Consider the following 21,722-nt stretch of genomic DNA (forward strand, 5'->3'; position numbering starts at 1 on the left):
ACAACTTCATTGTTATTTCTGTTTTACACAGACGCAGGTATTGGCCTATCTATAATCTAACGCAACTATATGGTGATAGCTTTGTGGCGGGCTCGTTTGTTTGTTTGCGCGCTGCAAACAACTAAAATAAATGAAAAATTACGGAAGTTTTCACAGAAAGAAGGCAGGTATGAATTTCCCTTCCTGCTTCGTTTATGTGCATGAGTGTAGACAGAGGCTTTACATTAGAAAACGTAGAGGGAGGTATATTTCGGCAGCTTTATTCACTCAAGTACGAATAACCAATCTGTACCTCGTGCTAAAAAAAACCTTTGGCAACCACTCTTTTCGCAACGCCGCTGATATGCTCACAAGGTCGTGCACAGTACATACCTAGGTGGAACTCCAAATCCAGCTAATGCGACATTTAGCAGCTATGATGAACACATTCCGCCATACATTCTGGGGCCGGTGTACCTGTCGGCGTTGAAGTTTTGTTCTAAGAGCCCTTAAAAAATAAATAGCTTAATGTTTTAAGCAAAGCTTTCTTGGTCGGCCTCCCTCTCACGTTCCCAACCGTGGAATTTGGTGTAGCAGCAGCTGAGTCAACTGATATCTAGCTGGATATGTTTCTGGATAAGTATACAAATGATATATGCGCAGCGTCGTATGTAATCAGTGCCAGAAAACCGGTTTATATTTGTCCTGTATGCTGACATAATTACAGCACACGCTTGCTGTCCTTCCGTGTGTTACGCGTAGTGGTGTAGTATAAGCGCAGAGGTCGTTTGCTGTTGACTGCACGCTGCAGTTATCTCTGCGGCTAGTGCGTATTCGTAAGCGAGAAATGCCGCCTATCTATTTTTTTAATTTTGATCTCCTCCAATAAGCTTGGTCTTGCATGTTCTCTGATTTGCAGAAAATCCAAAGGAAGACAAACATGATAACGAAGGTGGTAAGACAGATAAAGAAGGTTTGTATATATATGTTATCCCCCGCGTATAGCATGCACCATGCGCCAGAATGGGCATACTTCAGGAGTGGGTCATGGGAGCGAATCTAAATGCTAAAGAGCATCATGTGGAGAACGCAAGTAAAGCTTTGTAAAGCTTTACTTGCGTAAATAAGTAAGTAAAGCTTTGCCCTTATTTACGCCCAGCCTAGTGCCCGTTATAAATGGGACCCTTATCTCAGCAACTAATATACGCTTGTCAAAGTGATACGCAACCAATCTTTATTCCTAAAAAAAAAATTTACCAACTATGATCTCTCACCTACAGATAAGTCCGCCAAGAACGACAAAGACCAAGCGGAAAAGTCTGAGACAGACAAAAAACAAGGCATGTGTCTTTTATCGCCCGTGTAGCATTCGCTATATGCACCCACGCCTAGACATATGTAGCCTAGACAAACTGGTGCTTAAATGCGAGTCACATGCCGCCCGACACATAACTGAGCGGCTATATTGATTCAAATTGAGCGCTAATGTACTTCACATGACGCGCGCAGCTCAGTTGTCAGCTACGAACACGCTCATCGCCCTGCCCTTTACTCTCATTGGTCTCACTAGTGCTTATAAACGTCGTGTGCACCTCAGTTCACGCTACAAGCGGAGTTATGTCTCAAACTAGTACGCGCTTCTAAGCAGAAAACACCACTTATATTTCCATAATTAATCAACATGCAAGCGTCATCATGTATGCTGCTTGACCTACAGATAACTCAAAGAAGAGCGATAAAGAAGCATCTGGAAAGGCTGCGACAAAGAAAGAAACAGGTATGTGTCTTTTATAAGCGGAGTACCATTGGTCATGCGGCCACGTGTATATGTATAGGCACACAAAGAGACAGGGTGTGTCAGCTATCAGGCATCGCATTTTTACAAAAATACGGGCCAATTTACCCGAAGATAACGAAGTGCATATTGTACACAGTCGAGTATAACAGCCGCCAGTAAGTCAACCATGATGGTATCATTCAATTTGTTAACTAATTGTAATTAGCAATAATAGTTTTACTACTGCTCTGAACGGCGTAAGGTCAATGAAGAAACCGTAGACCATATAAAATATAACGACCATAAATAAATTGAAGACTGGCATGTCTTCAGCCAGGTACTTGCTGATTTACTTTACAGCAAAGCTGTATACCTCCACCGTCCAAGGAAATGTTCGTGTCGTTGACGTAAGCAAGAAACTCCCCATACGTGAGCCGATCCTGGCGATAGTGCAATGCCGAGCCGACCGGGGGTGGAGGGGCAGCAGGCGCTAAGCACTCCCTATACGTGGGCCGATCCCGACGATTGTTCAATGCCGGGGCGACCCACGGCGGAGGGGAAGCAGGCGTCAAGCATTCCCGATACGTGGGCCGATCCCGATGACAGTGCAATGCCTGGCCGACCTGCTGCGGAGGCGCAGTTCGCCATTAAAGGCCCACATACACAGCTTCGCTGGTGATCCTTCTCCATGGAGTGGAAGGGCACTGAGTTTTTTTTTCTTGCTAATAAAGTCCCCCAAAAATTTAAAATATCACCTGACTAACAGTCCACTTGGATGGAAGGATGGATGGATGGATCTTATGAGGGTCCCCTTCGGAACGGGGTGGTGGGTTGCACCACAAAGATCTTGCTATTATACTGCCTTGTCCTACCTAAGTTAAAGAAGAAAAAAAAAACGGAAGGAAAAAGCCACGATGAATTCCCATAGCCAAATTTGTAAGAATTCTGAGAGGCTGTGCGCAGAACGTGCCCTTTTGGAAAGCTCTGATAGCGGCTATGGAGTCGCTGTAGATATGGCAGAGATTGTCGTCGGTGAGCGCAACAGCGATCGCAACCTGTTCAGCCTGTTCAGGCTTCCTTGCAATTAACGTGGCTGCATGTCTTGTGGATCCGCGGCCGTCCACAACCGCCGTAGTTAAACAAAACATGTTTTTGTGTGAGAATAAAGCTAAAACAACTTTTTACGTGCTGTTTTACCAGAAAATTAATCATTGTGACAGCCGGAACGGTGCTTGCCTGGCTATCCGATAACGATGCCAATCCGAAGTCACAATATACCGGCATTCCCATGCATACCACAGCGCAGCAGCGCCAGATTTCACTCTAGGTAATATGTTGAGAAACTATACGCTAGGAAGCCCTTTCTACTCTATAAGGATGGAATGGATGGATGGATGGATGGATGGATGGATGTTATGAGCGTCCCCTTTGAAACGGGGCGGTGGGTTGCGCCACCAAGTTCTTGCTATTACACTGCCTAATGTCCTACTTAAGTTAAACAAGAAAAAAAAACTATGAACTCCCACAACCAAATTTTCTGACCCCCTATGGTGAACTTCGTTCTTGTACGTCTCCGTTTTTTGTCGTTTCCCTACTTTTCTTCCACCAGTCTTCCAATCGCCTTTTACTAATCTATGTTGCTGGCAAGTTTACTTTCGCCCTGCTCTCGATGCACCCAAGAGTTTCAAGGAGGCCAGTGGTGCCTAAATAGACCGCTGGGCAGATATCTTCACATTCTAATAAAACATGCTCCATCGTTTCCCTAGCTTTTCCGCAAGCAAGCACATGCTTCATCTTCCTTCTTATACCTCGCTTTATAGGTGCATATTCTAAGGCATCCTGATCTCGCTTCGAAAAGTAAAGAGCTTCCCTTAGAGTTGTCATAAATTGTTTTCTTTCGGGATTTCGTTTTTCCTCTTAAGTAGTGACTCTTAGCAGGTTTCGCTTCCATTGCCGCCACCCAGTCTCTCTGACTTTGCGTTTGACGTTCTTTGTTGCCGTGTTGTTTAATATAGCGGTCGTATCCACTTTCCTAGTTTACTTTCTCTACTGTGAGCCAATGTTCTTCATGTACAAATACTTGAATACACTCGCAACTCATTTACTTTCTTTATATTCCTCAGTTGTTCTTCGAAATAAATGTTGCTCTCAGCTTCCCTCACTTAAAAACTTGTCCAGCCCATATCACCCTGCACAGCTTCATGTGTAGACTTCCCCTGAGCGTCCAATGCGAAGTGTCCCAGTGACTTTTGGTTGCCATCGAGTCCTGATTGTACTCCTGGTTTAGGAAGACATAGATAAAAAGGAATAGATAGCGGGAAACTACAGTAGTTCGAAAGACAAGAACAAAAGTAAGTTTGTTACAACTGCCGCATAGCATACGTTATGTACACAAGTGTGTGTCCTGCTGACACCAATTACAGATCAGGAATGCAGTATTTCCACTCAGTTGTTATTACCTACTCGTATGTTACAAATGTGAAAAAAGATTATTCGAGCCAGATAGCTAAGTGCTCAAAGCGGCGTATACGTGTGCGTGGAGAACGTAAACGGCTCCTCATGTGTTTACGTTGAAACAGTTTTTCTTTCTTGAAGGAGGAGCTGAAAACATTGTTACGGGAGCAAAAGAAGTCAGAAATATATTTACAGGATATTTACAATAACTGTAGCAGTTCAAAAGGTGGTAGAGAGCGCGAAGTCCAGAGCGCCGTCGTCTTCGGACCAAGCTTAAAACGTCTTCTTGGTGAGCGTGTCACATACTCCCGTAGATTGAAGCACCGGCTCGGTGCTGGTTAGGAGGCGGCCCAGTGATACGACTTAAGACGCGCGGTTTACATTCGGCCGGGCGAAATCGAGCACTCGGAACACATTCGTCGCTTCACTCAGAGCGCTGCGGTCCAGCTCAGAGCACTCGGAAGCCCTCCTACCTTCAACCTGGCAGTGCAATGGAGATCCCTCAGAAGCTCCATCACGTGGCTACTCAGATTGCTCTGGTAGCTGCTAGCTCGTTCGGCTGAGGCAGTCTTTTTCCGGCTTCAATCTCGATTGTACTCCGCATCGCTGAACTTGAGCTGCATTGTGTTAAGAATCAGTCGATTGCACCGTTCGGGAAACTGATCCATCTTTGAGGCGCGCACCGTCGTCTCACTTGCGCTAGGAGCGTGACGCTTTCAGGCGTAGACGCGACAAGCAAAACTGCACAAAGTACCGTGGACAAAGGGACAAACAGAAAGTACAAGCGACCAATCAGCACACAATCGTTTCTCGATTTGTATGGTTGCATTGCATAGCTTTACATGAACCTAATATACACCAAGTTGTCCGATACAATTTTTTATTGTCGACTGCAGTTTACTATTATTTTCTTCTTGTTCAGAACATTAGAATGTTGCCAAGATTTTACATTGCGCGTTTCTTGTTTTGGTTATTTTCGCATCGTGGTAAATAACTGATACCACGAGAAAATGACCAGATTCACTATAAACAGCGTGTACGGCTGCTGAGGTTGCCTTTCTTATCGTTTCTTTTTTTTATTTGCGAAAGTCGGCAAGGGATTTGAATGAGAAAACGTGGGACTACATGAAACTGTCCTATGCGATATCACACGAATATAAGGCTGTGTTTGCACTGTTTGATTTTTCATTATTACACTTCTGCAGACAAAATTTTAGCCAGATCAGTTAAGAAAAACCACGTACGGAGTTCAAGTGCCCTTGCAGTTGAGAATCCAGCGCTATATATGAAAAAGTCTGTACTTCCTACTAATCATATTTGTGTATGTTACATTTAGCGCCGAGCCCTGTACCTTTACCTTTTCTACATAGCATACTCCATGTACAATTACCCCGAAGTTTACTACAATGTTATGGAAGTCTGTTGTACACCTTAATATGCCAAAGCTATTCGCCTTAACGTCTATTCGGTGGAGTATTCTTGACGTATTATAACCAGAAGTTAACACAGCGATACAACGTTGCTGTATTGAAAACCTCAGATAGTAGGCGCCGAGGAGGGCCTTGAAGAAGGTAACATTTATAAAGTGAACTATTGAAAGAGTAAAATAGGAGCATTATCGAATTCATTAGAGATCAATCAGTGCCTCATATTCCTGTGGAATAAATCGAATATACTTAGTTTTCGCACCAAATAACAATAAAGATGAACCCTCAGGTTTTTTGATGGTATTGCGTTTGAAAAGCTACAGGGAAATTAAACGGTTGTGGCAGAGTTGGTATGGATGCATATTGTCCCGACTTAATAGGAGAGAAGAGAAAGCCGGTCTGTGCAAGGTTGAAGTAACTTGGAAAATCGCGGATTCATACAAAGCACATGTACAACCTCGGGCAGATGCAGCCGGCGTTTGCAGCAGTAAAGTCTTTAGAGAACAACTTCGTAATTAATATCACTGACCCGGTGCAGAATTTTGTATGCACCGAAATATCTTCGTAGAATCTTCCCAGATAGCCCACGCCCACTAATAGAAGTCGCCTGCTGTGTACCTGACAGGTTTTTGCCGACGATAGTGGTATCTGGCATCTTAGTCATATATTGTTTGGTTGCGATATCAATTATATGAACACTCCAGGCGCATTTTCGTCGTAGGTGTCGCACTCACCATGATGTCCCGTATAAAGTCCAAGCATGATAACGTCGTCGTCGCGTCGTATGCTGCATGTGTGACTGAAAGCGTGCGAGCGTGAGCCGACGATGGCTGCTCAATCTCGTGCGTGCAAGGGAGGAAGCGCGTCGTCTTCCTTCGCACGCAAGGCACTGGGGGGAGTGGAGGGTTGGGGAGCGTTCTACTCCGGCGGCTGCTGCGTATGGCATGGCCGCGCGGGACCTATGTAGAAAGCGATGTGCTATCGGGACAGAGCTAGTGCACCGAGTACTGATGGCTTCGTGCGTGCTGTTTTCACCATTAAGTTCGCGTTGAAGTGAGAGGCTGAAGTAAGAATGGGCTGGGGAGCGTTTGGCAGGCATTCTCAGGTCATGAACAGCAAGTTGCCATTATCCCTCAAGAGAAAAGTGTATAATAGCTGTGTCTTACGAGTACTCACCTACGGGGCAGAAACCTGGAGGCTTACGAAAAGGGTTCTACTTAAATTGAGGATGACGCAACGAGCTATGGGAAGAAGAATGATGGGTGTAAGGTTAATGGATAAGAAAAGAGCAGATTGGGTGAGGGAACAAACGCGAGTTAATGACATCTTAGTTGAAATCAAGAAAAATAAATAGGCATGGGCAGGACATGTAATGAGAAGGGAAGATAACCGATGGTCATTAAGGGTTACGCACTGGATTCCAAGGGAAGGGAAGCGTAGCAGGGGGCGGCAGAAAGTTAGGTGGGCGGGTGAGATTAAGAAGTTCGCAGGGACGATATGGCCACAGTTAGTACATGACCGTGGTTGTTGGAGAAGTATGGGAGAGGCCTTTGCTCTGCAGTGGGCGTAACCAGGCTGATGATGATGATGATGATGAAGTGAGAGGCAACACGAAGATCGATTCGCTCGCCGCTGCTGCCGCCATTCTTCACTCCAGCGTTTTGTCAGCCAGTTACCGCGGTCATCGAGTGAGACGTGCTCATGCTTGTTTGTGTACGCGTGACACCATGCTAGTTAATTTAGTTAGTGTGCCTATGTGTAGAAGTTTATACGGCCGAAAAAAGTACTATGCTTACATCGTATAGCTGTCGACTAACTTGCTCTCGCAATCGATGGTTCACCAATAGGTCGAAACTGGGTCTTTCTGGATTCGCAAACGCGCAAGCTACCTGGCTTTTCTTGCGCTTTGCATAACCTCCTCAGCAGCAGTCACATCATCACCACACCCATCTGGCAGTATCGCATAGTAGTAACTGTAGCAGGAGCAGTAACTTCGCGGCAGAAACGAGAGTGAAAGGAGTCACGTATTATATCTCTTGGCGAGGAGTGTTGCACGCAAATGCAACATAGGGTAAACTGTTCTCTCCTTTCTTATTGGTGACGTCGATGTACATATACATCACGTTATTCAGAGCTTTATTCAAATACTATATCAATTCATATGTTTATGCGTGATACTATCTCGTGTAGACACGTCCTCCTCTTTCCTGTTTTTTTGGTCCTTGTCCCAGCGAAAAAAAAAGCAATTCACACATGCCGCAGAAACTACGTAAACTATGTAAAACGAGAAGAGAAGTCCTTGTGCATGGTACAGCGCGCGCACGCAGTGCCCTATTGTCTAAGCAGTCAGACATAGTGGGGTTCAAAAATGTTTCTGTGAATTCATGAGGGGTTTTAACATTGCGCTTCCTGCTTTAGCTCTTGGAAAGCGTAATGTCACAGCTACAGCTGGACAGACTCAGCCAAGCACATAAACAATTTCTTGTATTGTGGTATGAGCGCAGCGGAATCATGTACGTAATTCCACATGGGAAGGTATTCGTATGACAGAGAAACAGATGCTTGAATGTGGGCCAATAAAAGCAAGAACTTGATGGGCACATGGAGTTCCTAACTGTACGCGAATTTCGCCCCATGTAAGCATAGAAGCGACTTGAAGGATTTGTGCGTCATTCGGGCACGATTTACACAGATACTCGCAAATGCTGTCAAGAAAGAAGCTTACGACCGATTCATGGGTTACTATCATTCGACAAGCTTGTCAGTTCGATTAATATACAACCGACATACGCATTACTTTTTCGCAGCCATTTGCTAAAATATAATTTGCAACACGTAAGTTTAAACATCACAAGCTTTTCATAACAAGCGTTTATTACGCGTGAAAGCATTTTAAATGTTTGAGTCTGTAGGTTGAGGAGGAGGAGGTTGGATTCCTGGGTGGTTCCTTCTGACAGGGCTCCACTTGCGATCGCGGCTCGCGGGGCCTGGTCGAGGGTCGCCAGTTGGCTTCCCAGGTCCAGTTCGGAGGATCTCACCCCCCAAGACCACGTATAGTGAGTGCGTGTGCTGTGACTCGTGGCGAAATTGCGTCGCCCGGACGGTCGGTGAATTGGTGTGTTATGTGCACGAGTGTCGCTGTGTGGTTGCTACACCAGGGACATGTCCGGGACGTATATCTGTCTGGGGATATTGCGCGTAGACGAGACAAGTGTGAGTATGTGTTCGTTTGCAGGCGGCGCCAGTACCTTGCCTGGAGTGTATTGAGAGCTTTGTGTGGGGGAGCGTATTGTGTTCCTTCGAGACGTTGGTCCTGTAGTATTTGTCAACTTGTGGTTAATAACTCGTGGGTCGCTCGTCGGCCTGTAGGGGGCTGAAGGACGGTGCGGTCTGCCACTCGGCTAGTGAGACCTCGAGCTGCGCAGTCCGCCTCTTCGTTGCCCCGCAGGCCTTCGTGCCCGGGGCACCAGACGATACCGTGGGTCCATTCTAGTGAGTGGCCTAGGATTGGAATGGCTTGTAAAGGTTGTATAGGGAGTGTTCCATTCATGTATAAACAACACGCTGCTTGTGAGTCCGTAAGGATGCGGGCGGACCTCCGCTTGCTCTCGGCGGTGCGAAGTGCGAGTGTGATCGCTGCTGCTTCTGCTGTTCTTTCATGTTTATTAGGTTGAGGCAGCGCATAATACACGGCACGTGCAAAGAACAATCGCATGCTATTGGGTTATATATGGATATGTCCATGGTATACTAGTAGCAACAGATATCCAAGTTGCCACTTAGGCGAGCCGTACGCGGCTTCTGCAAAAACATTAGATTAATGTTATGTCATCTGGTGCACGCGCTTTTCCCTAGTTCTGAGGATGTTGGGAACTTTATTCCAATAAAAAAATGTTGCAATAGACCTGGTGCCTGGTGCCGTAATGTATGACGTGCCGAGCATGGGCAGCCCGCTCACATAGCTGCCGCCCGACAAAGTAGGAGCAGTCTTATTTTCTGCGTAGATGATCTTTTCAAAACAGCTCTTCTAATTGCTACAAACCACTCTTCTATCCATATGTGTTTCAGCATTGACAACAACTTTACAGTATGCAGATACCGCTAGCCAGAATTTCCCCACTGAATGGTATGGGGATAACTCTTACTATCGTTTTGTCATTTATTTTATTTCCGGCTCGTATTTTTTAGCTTTTATAGAGATGCGGTCATTATCTATCCTGATGTTCCTTACACAAAAGAAATAAAAATTACTTTGCACCAATGCAAGTCATTAGCAAGTGCATTTGAGGAAAAAAGCATCACAGAGGCAAAATGCCACTTCAGCCAGGAACCCAACATACTTTATAATATGTTTCTCTGTTTTATGGCCCAATTTTTCAGGCTCTTGAGACTGAGACATCGCGAACACCTTGGACATATTCTTTCTCGATTGTTATGAAGACATTCCGAACGCATACCTTTGAAGACCACTGGAAACAGCCCGGGTACATGTCGACAATAAAGTATATTTTGATTTTATGCTTTGTCCTGTATGTATGACTAATGGTTTTCAAAACATGCCTTATGCTACTGACTTGTTGCTTTGCAAGCGACTATCTTTCAGTAATTCCTGCGTAAATGTGGTTCGAGGTAGTCTTACTTGTTCGTTTACCTGACAAATCAGAGCCCGCCAGCTACGGGAATCAAAATGAGGACTGTCAGCGAATTGGAAGAAACAATGGTATAGTTGGCGTTATCGCTAAATGAAATGGTGACTTCTCAACGCTACGGGTCTTTATGAAGGCGAGACCAATATGTTTCGTCGTTAAACATGACCTGTCATAGATAGTTATGTGTGGACTTTACGTTCCCTGAAATCAGAGCCCAACAACAGCCACACAGGAAGAAAAAAATACCGATGCCTAAACAGACCAGGATGATATATGGAGTTCGCTGTCGGCTACAGATCGGGAATGTGCCGTGCTGGGCAAACGTTCATTGATCTTACACTACTTACAGTTTTATTCGGAGAGAGGGCTGCACGTTTGCATTTACACTTTGTTCAGCATGCGGCGCAGGAACTTTTGATATGCCATTCCAGCGCTCAATGATAAATAGAATATAGAAAATAAGAACCCCGTACTCACAGGTACTACCATGGCTACTACGTGTGGGGAAAACGATGACACAAACTGGCAGGGTCTGCATAGCTGTGTTAAAGTTCGTGTCAGCAAGCAAAGCTGTCGAAACTGACGTCTTAGAATACGGCTGCTTCTGTCCACCAGTCTGGGCGATTGGAACACGAACACGCATAGATCTTAAGAAGGGCGATAAATTTGGCTAGTTCGTATCCATTCATTCTCCTTGCGCTATGTACTAGAAGGCACTAACCGGGACGAAACGAACGCTTGTTGTAAAGAGCACACGAAATGATACGGGAGAGTGCAAACTACCTACTGGTTTATTGTCAGGGCAAAGCACAGTTTTAAAAGCACACAACGACGCACTGCGACTGCGTGAGTTGTGTTTATGACAGATCCTCTCAAATCGCGTTTTCACGTTTCCGCTTGCTATTATTTTATTAGGTCGTACACTGTATGTATGCATCCCTTACGTAAGTGATTTCAGCATTAGTAAGCCTGATCGAAGCTTAGAACGACAGAAAACCGAGCTAGTTGGTAAGGATTCATTATGCAAAAAAGAGGGGAGGCATGCAGACAGGACACTGATCGAAGGCGTGCTCATGCAGCTTTCTTTTTCTTCTTCCATTCCTAATGCCTCTGGGATTTCCCTGGGCATTTTTTTTTGTTTTACAACGGCTGTTGTGTTGTCAAAGCTAGGCGTGTATTTTCACGTTCTACAGTGCATGGCCAGATTGCTGGATACGGCTGTCTGCTGCCATGTAGATCGATGTTCTCTAGGCCTGTAGTTAAGAAAGGGTGCCGTTTGGCCCACGTATATTTTGCCCCATGTAAGCGAAATCTTCTCTACCACATCACATTCACCGGCTACGTACGTTTGCGTGCTTTACGCTACATGTTCCCTGCGCGCGCTCCCTTTCTAAGTTGACTTCCTTGCACATGCCTTTTAGATTTATCGGCGCACAAAAGAGCACGTGTATATTGTGCCTTTCTGCCACTTTTTTCGAGATGGTGTGAAAGGTTGAGAACGTAAGGCACAATGACAGCTCGCTTACGTTTATCCTTATTCTTTATCCCAAACTTTCTCGACGCTGTGCTTTGCGGTATCATTTGCTCGCCGATGATTTGCACGATCATGCTATCAGGGTATCCACAGTTCTTTATCACAATTTGTGTGTTCAGGCTATCTGCGACTACGACATTGCATGATTTCTTAATTGCCTGTTCGATAAGCAATTTTGCTATTCCTCTCTTTAAAACTTTATAATGGCTGGTGTCTTAGCACGAAGTTTCTTTTTTCCTCTCCTTTTATATTGCCAACATCTACGACCCTGTCCTACGCTTATTTTCATGTCCAGGAATTGTATTCTTCATGCTTCCGGTAGTTGGTGCGTGAAAGCGAGATCGCTGTGTGCCTCTTGGAATATGCGCAACACAGACTTGTAACTAATATTACAAAGTTCGCTGTATTCAGTGCATAGAAGATAATCTTCAACGTTTCAGGAGCAACTGTTTGCTCTTTAACCTTGAACATTTCTGTCAGTCGTCTGTCAGCAGCCGCAAGCTATAAATCCGACAGCACCTGTGGTAAGCATGACCCTATGGCAATCCCTTCTTGCTAGATGAAAGTATCGCAGAAAATTTGGAAATGTTTTCAGACGTGTCCGTCTGTATATATATATATATATATATGCGCACACGGTTCTGTCCAAATGGACCGTAACATGACCCCCGAGGCTGCAGCGCCGTCCCGGCGCTTCTTAGAATGATCGCAAACTAGATGAACAGATTTTTTTGTGTGTGAACCTCAATTGCCCTAGAGACGAGACACCGATGTAGAAAACGACAGGACGAACGCAGTCAGGCTGCATTCGTCCTGTCTTCTACCTCAGTGTCTCGTCCCTAGCGCAGTTTAAGTTCATAAAAAAATATGTATGACCAACTAGCCTCACAACACACTCTCCTTGAAATGATGAGTATGGTTTCAAACGGGACACGTGGACGACGACAGTTCGTAGCTGGGACGAGGACGGCAGTGTTCAACGGGGGATTTCATAATTTAATTGACCTAGTCGTCTCAATACCCGGTAGGGCCAGGTATAGCGGGACAACAGTTTTTCGGACAGGCCGACTTGGCGACTTGGAGTCCACAGCAGACGGAGATTTCCGGAGAGAACTGAAGGTGCTGGTGGCGACTGCCGTAGCGAGTCTTTTGAGACGCCTGAGCTACTGTAAATCGATCACAGGCAATCTGGCGAGCCATACGAGCCCGACCAAAGGCGTCATGGACGTATTCCATGGTATGTCGCGACACCAAAGGTAGCAAGGTGTCCAAACAAGGGGCATCCAAACAAGGCTACCAAACAAAAGGTAGAAAGGTGATAAACCCGTGGTATCATGACGTGACAAATTGTGTGAAAATGCCATGTAGGGAAAAGTGCTGTCACAGTCGCGATGGTCTGCTGAAACATAACTAGACAACATCTCTGTAAGGATGCGATTCAGTCGTTCAGTCAGTGCGTTCGTTTGTGGGTGATAGGCGGCAGCGCGCTTGTGTTCGGTGGAGCAGGAACGAAGTATGTCTTCGACAACTTGGGACAGAAAGCAGGGGCCTCGGTCCATCACCAGCTGCCTTGGCACGCCATGGTGAAGAATTGTGTCTTGAAGTAAAAAGTCTGCTACATCTGTAGCACAGCTGGTGGGCAGGACACGTTTGATTACATAGCGCGTCGCATAGTCTGTGGCAACAGCTATCCAAATGTTTCCTTTTATGGATGTGGGGAAGGGGCCAGGAAGGTCCATGCCGACAGAGAAGGCTCCGCGGTAACATTGATTGGATGAAGGTGGTCAGCAGGTTGCGCCCATGACCTCTTTCGACGCTGGAAGGGACAGCAAGCCGCAACGTAACGTCACACGGAGCGATAAAGGCCTGGCCAGATGAAGCGACGCCGAACTCTGTCGTAAGTGCGGGAGGTGCCAAGGTATCCGGCAGTGGGTGCATCGTGTAGCTCAGCAAGAACAGTAGAATGGAGATGACGAGGGACAACTAGCAGCAGTAAATCTGGTCTATCAGAGCTGATGTTGCTATGATAAAGAATGTCATGGAGCACAATCATACTGGTTGAGTGATCTGATTGTCCTAAATTCAAGCGCTCAATGGTCGACCCGACAGAGTCCCCCTTTCGCTGCTCAGTAATGATATCGCAAAAGTCAGAAATGGCCAGAAGGCAAGTGTCGGCACCCTGTTCGTCGTTGTCAGGAGGATCGACGGGATGACGAAACCAGCAGTTGGCATCCAGATGTAAGCGGGCAGACTTGTACATCTCAAAGAAAGAATACTCCTGAAGTCTGAGCGCCCAGTGACCAAGGCGGCCAGTCGGATCTTTCAGTGACGATAGACACCACAGGACATGGTGGTCCGTGATGACAGATGGGCGGCCAAACAGTAAGGGCGAAATTTAGCCACTGCCTACACCAGAGCTAGGCACTCGTGCTCGGTTATAGAAAATTGCGCTCTTAAGGGGGCAAGAGGTGACTGGTGTAGGCAATTACGCGCTCGACTGCATTTTGCTGTTTCGTGAGGGCAGCTCCTATGCTATGGTGACTGGCGTCTGTGAGAACTTGAGTTGGTGCCAATGTATTAAGGTGGCCTAATATCGGAGACGTTGTTAACAAGCGGATGAGGATGTGGAAGGGGTCGGCTTGTTCACGGTCCCAAAAGAGTGCCATGTCCTTCCTAAGAAGGTCAGTCAGTGGCCGGGGAGATATCTGCGAAATCTTCATCAAACAAACTAAAATTAGCAGTATAAGGCCACGAATCTGCACACATATTTTGCTGAAAAGGTGGGATAACAAACCGGAGAATGATATCTGGCTAACTTCCCTGCCCTTCCTCTTCATCTCTCTCTTGCTGATCAGGGCACAAGAAAGTTCTTGACTGCGTGAATCTTATCAGGATCAGGATGTAACCGACAGCACTGACAAGGTGGCCGAGAACTTTGACTTCGTGGTGTCCAAAATGGCACTCAGAAGAGTTAAGTTGAAGGCCAGCCTCTCTAAAGACGTTAAGAATAGCGGCCAATCAACTGACGTGGCTGTCAATCGTAGGGGAACATATGATAACATTGTCCAGGTAACATAAGTAGGTGAACCGCTTATAGCCCTGGAAGGAGAGAGTCCACCTTTCTTTCGATAGTTGCTGGGGCATTACAAAGTCCGAAAAACAGAAGCTTAATATGGTAAAGGCCGTCCAGTGTATCAAAAGCGGCCTTGTCACGCTCGAGTTCATCAACCGAAATCTGCCAATAACCGGATCTGAGGTCGATTGAAGTATTTCGATCAGTGAAGGCAGCAGAAAGGCGTCATGAATCCTCGGGAAAGGGTATATATCCTTTTTGCGACCTGGTTCAGTTGGCAGTAGTCGTTACAATATCGCCAGCTGTCATCCTTCATTTTTGAACAAGACTATCAGTGATGCTCAAGGACTCGAAGAGGGCTCGTTTCACATTAGGTTAACATCTTAGCTATTTCATTGGATAATGTAGCGTTCTGGGTCAAACAGGCGATAAGGTCGGCGGTGGATTGGGCTAGCATCACTGGTGTCAATCTTATGTGTCTCCAACGGAAGTATGTCCCAGCGGGCGATCCTCAAAAACAACGCGATAAGACACCAGGACGCGACAAAAATCCGCAGCCTGTTCGGGAAGCAGCTCTTGCGCGATCATCTTCGAAAAGGTACCGCGACTGGACATCGCGGAATTGATCAGACAGCAGGTGGCTGCCGACGAGCCCGGAACATCCAATACAGATATGGCGGAATGGTCGATGGGAGAAGCATTGCCGAGCAACATGCCTACCGGAGTAGCTTGCGTATGTAAACCAAAATTTAAAACAGGAAGAAATACGTGGTTATCGGTGATAGTCACAATAGTGTGAGGAGCGGCTACTGTGCGTAGCAGGATAAGATTGACGTTAGAAGTATAGAAGTAAGCACATAGTCACTGTCAGGAAAAGATAGGAACAACGTCAAAGGCACATACATGGAGAGTTCAGGCGGCAACCGTACGAAGCCTACACAACATAAACGAGGCTCAGCTGATATTGGAGCACAGCTGTGAATAGGCAACTCGAGTTGGAAGAGGCCAGCAGTGCAGTCAATCAGTGCTGAATGGTCCGATAAATTGTCGAGGCCGAAGATCAAGTCATGGGAACACCGTTCCAGAACAACAAATAAAACGGAAGTGTTGAAACCAGCAAGGTTTATTCGGGCAGTGCACATGCTAAGGATATAATCGGCGTTTCTCCATCAGCGACCCTGATAGCACGAGATGCGGCAGGTGTAAGGACTTTCTTCAAGCGACAACGAAGACGGTTGCTCAGCACCGGGATATGGGCTCCAGTATTAACAAGCGCTTGGACAAATACACCGTCAACTTCTACATCGACTATGTTGCGTCTGGTCGGCAGGGTGAGAGGCTTTGCCGGAGACGTCGACAATTCAGCGTCACCTCCGGGAGCTACATCCTTTAGTTTTCCGAAAGTATGCGCACAGGTCGGAATGACGGCGACAGGCGATGGGACTGGTGTGTCTTGGACGACGGGCGACGACTTTGCGACGAACGGGACTGGTGACTGCTCGGCGACGGTGATCGACGGCGCCATGTGGTCCTACCATCTGCGGCGTTTGGCTCGGCTTGAGGCTGGATATGGCCAAAGCGCCGTCTGGACAAGGGCTGTTCGAGAACGGCATCGGGGACCAGCGGTTGCGGCAGTATTGGGCGACGTGACCAACGCGGCGACAACTGAAGCAAATATGTCGGTGATCCGATGTTCGCCATTCCGCCATGTTGAGAGAACCTCGAGGGATTCATTGATTTCGAGTATGCACGAGTGATATATGTTCGGTTGGCCGAGAACAGGCTACAGTGCAAACTACCTGCAAGCCGACATTAACGAGTTCTTCGCGCACACTAGCCTGCCATAGAAGCGCATGTATCGTTGACATTTGGATACAGAGCCGCGGGGCACACGGCCTCCAGCTCATGGCGCACGATCTTCGTCAGCTGCTCTGAAGGCTTCTGCTGCCGCGAAGGAGAGTCCCGATGGTCTTCACGAGACGATGTTGCAGCCGTATTGGGAAATCGTGGAAATATCTGATAAGTACGACGGCTTTTCACCTGCTCGAAACTCCTGCACTCCGTGATCATGTCATTAACCGAAGTACAGTTCTTACAAATGACTAAATTGAAGGCGTCATCGACGATACATTTTACAACACGCCCGACTTTTTCAGACTCCCGCATTTCAGCATCGGCCTTGCGGTAGAGTGCCAGCATGTCTTGTATATAGACGACGTAGCCTTCGGTGGACGCCTGAACTCATGATGCCAACTCTTTCTTGGCGATGACCTTCCGACCCAGTGGTTTTCCGAAGAGATCTCTCAGCTTCTGCTTGCAGTATCCCAGTCACGATTGGATTGGATTGGAGACAACTTCATTTATGCCTGCAGTTGGGCGCACGCGCGCCCCGACGAGGGCCTACGTCATCCTCGAAGTCGCCGTTACTCGAAGCGGGTCTCCGCTCGCCATTGCCGGCTCGCTGGTTCCCTGCCTTTCGAGCGCCTCAAGGACCTGCTGGACGGCCCAGAGCTGATCGTCTCGGTCATAGCTCTTCGCGGCTGCCTCGAGCCGCGGTGGGAGTGTTCTTGATTTTGAATCTTCTGGATATTTGACGCATTCCCACAAGACGTTCGTGTAGTCTGCAGTCTCCCTCCGGCAGACTCTGCACATATCTGTCGGATATGTCTCGGGGTACATACGATTCATCAGTTTCGGGCTCGGTAGCGATCCGGTCTGGAGCTGTCTCAGTACTACCGCCTCCGCTCGACTCAGTCTCGGGTGCGGGGGTGGGAGAGTGCTGCGAGCCAGGCGGTAGGCCTTCGTGATTTCACTGTAATCTGTCATGCAGTCCTTGGTTCCGAACCACGTCGGACGGTCTGTCGCCGGGGCGCGGTTGGTTAGCGCTCGCGCCGCGGCGTGTGCCGTCTCATTATGGTTCTCATTGCGTCCCGATGCGTCGCCCGCGTGCGCCGGGAACCACTTGAGTCGTACTTTTCGTTCCTTTAGTTTGACCGCTCGCAGTACGCGCTCAGCCTCCCTGGAGATTTGGTCTTTGGCGAAGTTTCGCACCGCCTGTCTTGAGTCGCTCAGCACCGTGTGGCAGTCTGCGTTGGCGATGGCCAGGGCGATGGCTACTTCCTCCGCTTGTTCCGCTCCGGCGCTTCTCACGCTCGCTGCCGTCCTCGTGGCGCCGGTTGACGCCTCAATGACGACCGCTGCGAAGGCGTTCCGTTGGTATTCGGCTGCGTCCACGTACCGCGCGTGTTCGTCGTTGGCATGCTGGTCAATGAGAGCCTTGGCCCTCGCCGCTCTTATTCCCTTGTTGAACTCGGGATTCATGTTCTTCGGTATGGGGTCGATTCTGGTCTGGCGTCGGACCTCTTCGGGGACGGGGAGCTTCATCTCCACCTCGTTCGAGCGCCTAATTCCCAAATCGTCCAGTATCTTCCTCCCGGCTTTGGTCATGGACAGCCGCTCCAGTTGAGAAGTCAGTTGCGCTTCGGCTATTTCTTCGAGCGTATTGTGTAATCCGAGTTGTAACAAGCGGTTCGTGCTCGTGGACTCGAACAGGCCCAGCGCCGTCTTGTACGCTCTTCTGATGAGCACGTTGATTTTTTTTCGTTCGTGTTGCAGCCATCTGTGGTAGGCTGCAACGGACGCGACGTGGCTGATGACGAAGGATTGGACGAGCCTAAGTAGGCTCTCCTCTCTCATGCGAGCCTTTCGGGAAGTGACTCGTTTTAGGAGTCGAATCGCGTTGGCTGCTTTTGCCCTGAGACAGGTGATAGTTTCGCCGTTTCTTCCGTGCTTTTCGATGACCATGCCTAGGATCCTAATTTTGCCGACCTCAGGGATCACGTTGCCGGATTTGGTGACGATTCTGATTTTTTCGTTTTCGCGTTGTCTGGTCTTGCTTCTGCTGTTTTTAGTAGGTGGGAGTATGAGAAGCTCCGATTTGCTCGGCGAACATCTCAATCCGGTGCCTTCCAGCTGGTCTTCTATTGCGTCGACAGCGGCTTGCAGCGCACCCTCGATGTGGGCGTCGCTGCCACCGGTCACCCATAGCGTGATATCGTCCGCGTAGATGCTGTGCCTGACGTCTTCGATGTGCCCGAGCTTCTCGGCCACTCCGATCATTACCAGGTTGAACAGCATCGGCGAAATGACCGATCCCTGTGGTGTGCCGGTGCTCCCGAGCTTCTTCTCTTGAGTCTCTAGGTCGCCTGCTCGTAGCTCGACGGTCCTGTCCGTGAGGAAGTCCTTGATATAGTTGTAGGACCTTTCGTCCATGTTGAGCTTGGAGACTTGGGATAGAATCGCCGAGTGTTTCACCTTATCGAAGGCGCTCTGCAGGTCCAGCTCTAGGATTGCTTTGTTGTCGCGGGTGCTGCCGCCATCATCAATGATTTGGTATTTGAGCTGCAGCATCGCGTCCTGCGTGCTGAGGTGCTGTCTGAAGCCGATCAAAGTGGCCGGGTACAGCCCTTCTCGTTCCAGGTAGTCTTGCCACCTGTTGAGCAGGACGTGCTCCAGCACCTTGCCCACGCAGGACGTGTGCGAGATGGGCCGGAGGTTATCCGTGTCCGGCGGCTTCCCCGGCTTGGGGATCAGGATGGTCTTGGCTGTCTTCCACAGCTTTGGCAGCGCGCCCGCTCTTCAGCACTTGTAGTATTTTGCGAGCTTTTCAATTGAGCCGTCATCGAGGTTCTTGAGAGCCTTGTTCGTGACGAGGTCCGGGCCGGCTGCCGACCGGCTGTTGAGGTCGTGCAGGGCCGCGCGTACCTCCTCGACGTCGATGTCACGATCGAGCTTCGCGTTCGGCAGGCCGCTGTACGGCGCGTGCTGTTCGGTAGGTGTAGTCGGCAAGTATTTGTCGTTAATGCGCCCAGTCACGAAGTTCTGCTACGTGGTTTTGAAATCACTCACGCAGTTCCCGTCAAGTAAAAAATTATGTTCGTCAGCATCACTGAGGGATGCCATTTGTTGTGACTGCTCACCCGCTCATACATCTCTAGCCAGTCGTCGATGTCGGAGCCATCACTGTCGAAGAAGGTTCCTGGATCACGCAGATGCGTGAGTACGACAGTCGATGCAGTCGACGCAAACGCCGCCGAACTAAGCCCAGTCTCCTGCAACATCGGTAAATAACTGAAGTGGCGGCCACTGCGAAGCTCCGGTCTGATTCGTTACCCCGCACCTCCACCAAACATTACGAAGAAGAAACCCAATCCACACATGTATTCACAGTCATTTACACGGGGAAAAGTTACATGAGGAAAAGCTAACCCTGCAGGCTGCTACAAAGGACGCAGTTCTAGGAGACTGTTTGTCACTTCCTCTTCGTCTGCCTCTTACGCGCACGTCCAAATGCACCGTAATATATATATATATATATATATATATATATATATATATATATATATATATATATATATATAAGGCAGACGGAGATGTTAAGCAGTCAAGAGTCCGGCTGCATAGCCTGTGCTGCGAAAAGGGAGAAGGATAACAGAAAGAAGGGAGAGATAAAGATGGGGGTAGTGAGACATGCACGGAGAGCACTACAGAGTCAAAAGCATTCGCACAAGCTAGACATTCTGAGAAAGCACAAAAGTGCCTTCATTGCCTGGTGAGCCGATGATCGGTGGCGGTGGTGTTTCCAGTATTGTCTGTTTACTCAGAACACGATCATCTAGTTTCCTCAATACGCTGGACATAAATTGTCGTTGTGCTTAAAACTCAGGACAGTGGCACAATAGGTGGTCAGTGTTCCCCTCGCAGCCGCAAACATCACGTGCATGACTGTCAGCCATTCCTATTACTGCTGAATAAGCTTTCGTGAAAGTAACTCCCAAGCACTACTCCCACAAAAGAGACGATTCGCGTCGGTGTAGTCCGGCCCGAGGTCCGAGTTACTGTCACAAAAGCTCGCATTATCAACGCGCGCCCACCCAAGCCCAAGCCAGCAAAAGAACACGTCCGCCCCGCGACAGATTCTACAGAGGGAGAGAGCGCATACGCCACAGACAACCCGTGCGACCACCAACTAGGGACCACAAGCTTCGACAAGATACTCGAAGAAGAGAGAGGAGAGAGAGGGCGTGCGCCGAAACACCCTCTAGGACTTTGACACACCAGTGCGCCGACGTATGAGTCACCAGCCTCCTCGATGTCGTTACTGTGGCCGCGGCCGGAAACACGAGAAATGTCTAGAAGATGACCAGGCTTTGTTCATGCTATGCGTGCAAGACTCCATTGGAAAGTTCGAGAAGAGCCGGCGGAGGCGATAAAAGCGCCGTGCTGGAATCAGCAGACCAGACCGCGCCGGCAAAGAGATGTGAAGCGTAGACCGATCGTCTGCAGAAGTAGGGGATTTCTCGACAAGATAGCCGACGAGTTCCTCGGGCGTTGGTATTTCCGGAAGAACTCCCTTCTTCAAGATTTGCGTCAAGTTACGTCGAGGACATCTGGCTCAAGACCAGTTTGCTGAATACGATGGACACTTGGCATTCCTATTCATTCTGTACTGTACGTGTCGAACTCTTAGTGCTTGTTGTTGACAATTTTCCAAAGTTTTGTCAACACCCACCTAAATTGCTTTGTGATGTGCCTAGTCATAATGTACATGTGTTTATGTAACCGTCTTACATAAAGAATATATTTTGGCCAGTTTTGACAACTCTGGGCTCTGACTCGTTCTTTGGAGCACACCCAGCGTTCTTTGGCGCAGCAGAGGCGTCTCATTAATTGTCCGTGCTTTCGTGGGGATTATTTTCAGAACCTGATAAGACGGCTTTGGAATTTGGCCCCGCGTTGGAGCCTCGTTTAAGGGGTGGGTGACAGTTGC

The 21,722-nt window shown here is 48.1% G+C and overlaps 2 protein-coding genes and 1 long non-coding RNA gene across 6 annotated transcripts in view; 1 reads left to right on the top strand and 2 right to left on the bottom strand.

Annotated features, from left to right (window-relative positions):
- LOC126533297 (uncharacterized) overlaps nucleotides 1-10,155 on the top strand; it is a 49,600-nt gene extending 39,445 nt beyond the window's left edge. For 2 of the 4 annotated variants that reach the window (XM_055071806.2, XM_055071807.2), the window contains 4 exons: nucleotides 899-952; nucleotides 1,260-1,319; nucleotides 1,697-1,756; nucleotides 10,018-10,155. In XM_055071806.2, the coding sequence (XP_054927781.1) occupies nucleotides 899-952; nucleotides 1,260-1,319; nucleotides 1,697-1,756; nucleotides 10,018-10,025 (182 nt within the window). In that variant the 3' untranslated portion in view covers nucleotides 10,026-10,155. The remainder of the gene's footprint in view (nucleotides 1-898; nucleotides 953-1,259; nucleotides 1,320-1,696; nucleotides 1,757-10,017) is intronic. The other 2 variants (XM_050180554.3, XM_055071808.2) reach the window with 2 other exon arrangements.
- The window catches only part of LOC129385288 (uncharacterized), a 482,098-nt gene that overhangs the window by 347,245 nt on the left and 113,131 nt on the right, over nucleotides 1-21,722 (bottom strand). The window lies entirely within an intron of this gene.
- On the bottom strand, nucleotides 17,294-19,492 carry LOC126533103 (uncharacterized). Its single transcript, XM_050180364.3, has one exon. The coding sequence runs from the start codon at nucleotides 19,301-19,303 to the stop codon at nucleotides 17,294-17,296; it is 2,010 nt and encodes a 669-aa protein (XP_050036321.1). The 5' UTR covers nucleotides 19,304-19,492.

Source organism: Dermacentor andersoni, chromosome 7 (genome assembly GCF_023375885.2).
Source record: "Dermacentor andersoni chromosome 7, qqDerAnde1_hic_scaffold, whole genome shotgun sequence".
Taxonomy (NCBI): domain Eukaryota; kingdom Metazoa; phylum Arthropoda; class Arachnida; order Ixodida; family Ixodidae; genus Dermacentor; species Dermacentor andersoni.

Coding starts and splice junctions, on each gene's coding strand:
- LOC126533103 (XM_050180364.3), bottom strand. CDS start 19,303: ATGCTGCAGCTCAAATACCAAATCATTGATGATGGCGGCAGCACCCGC.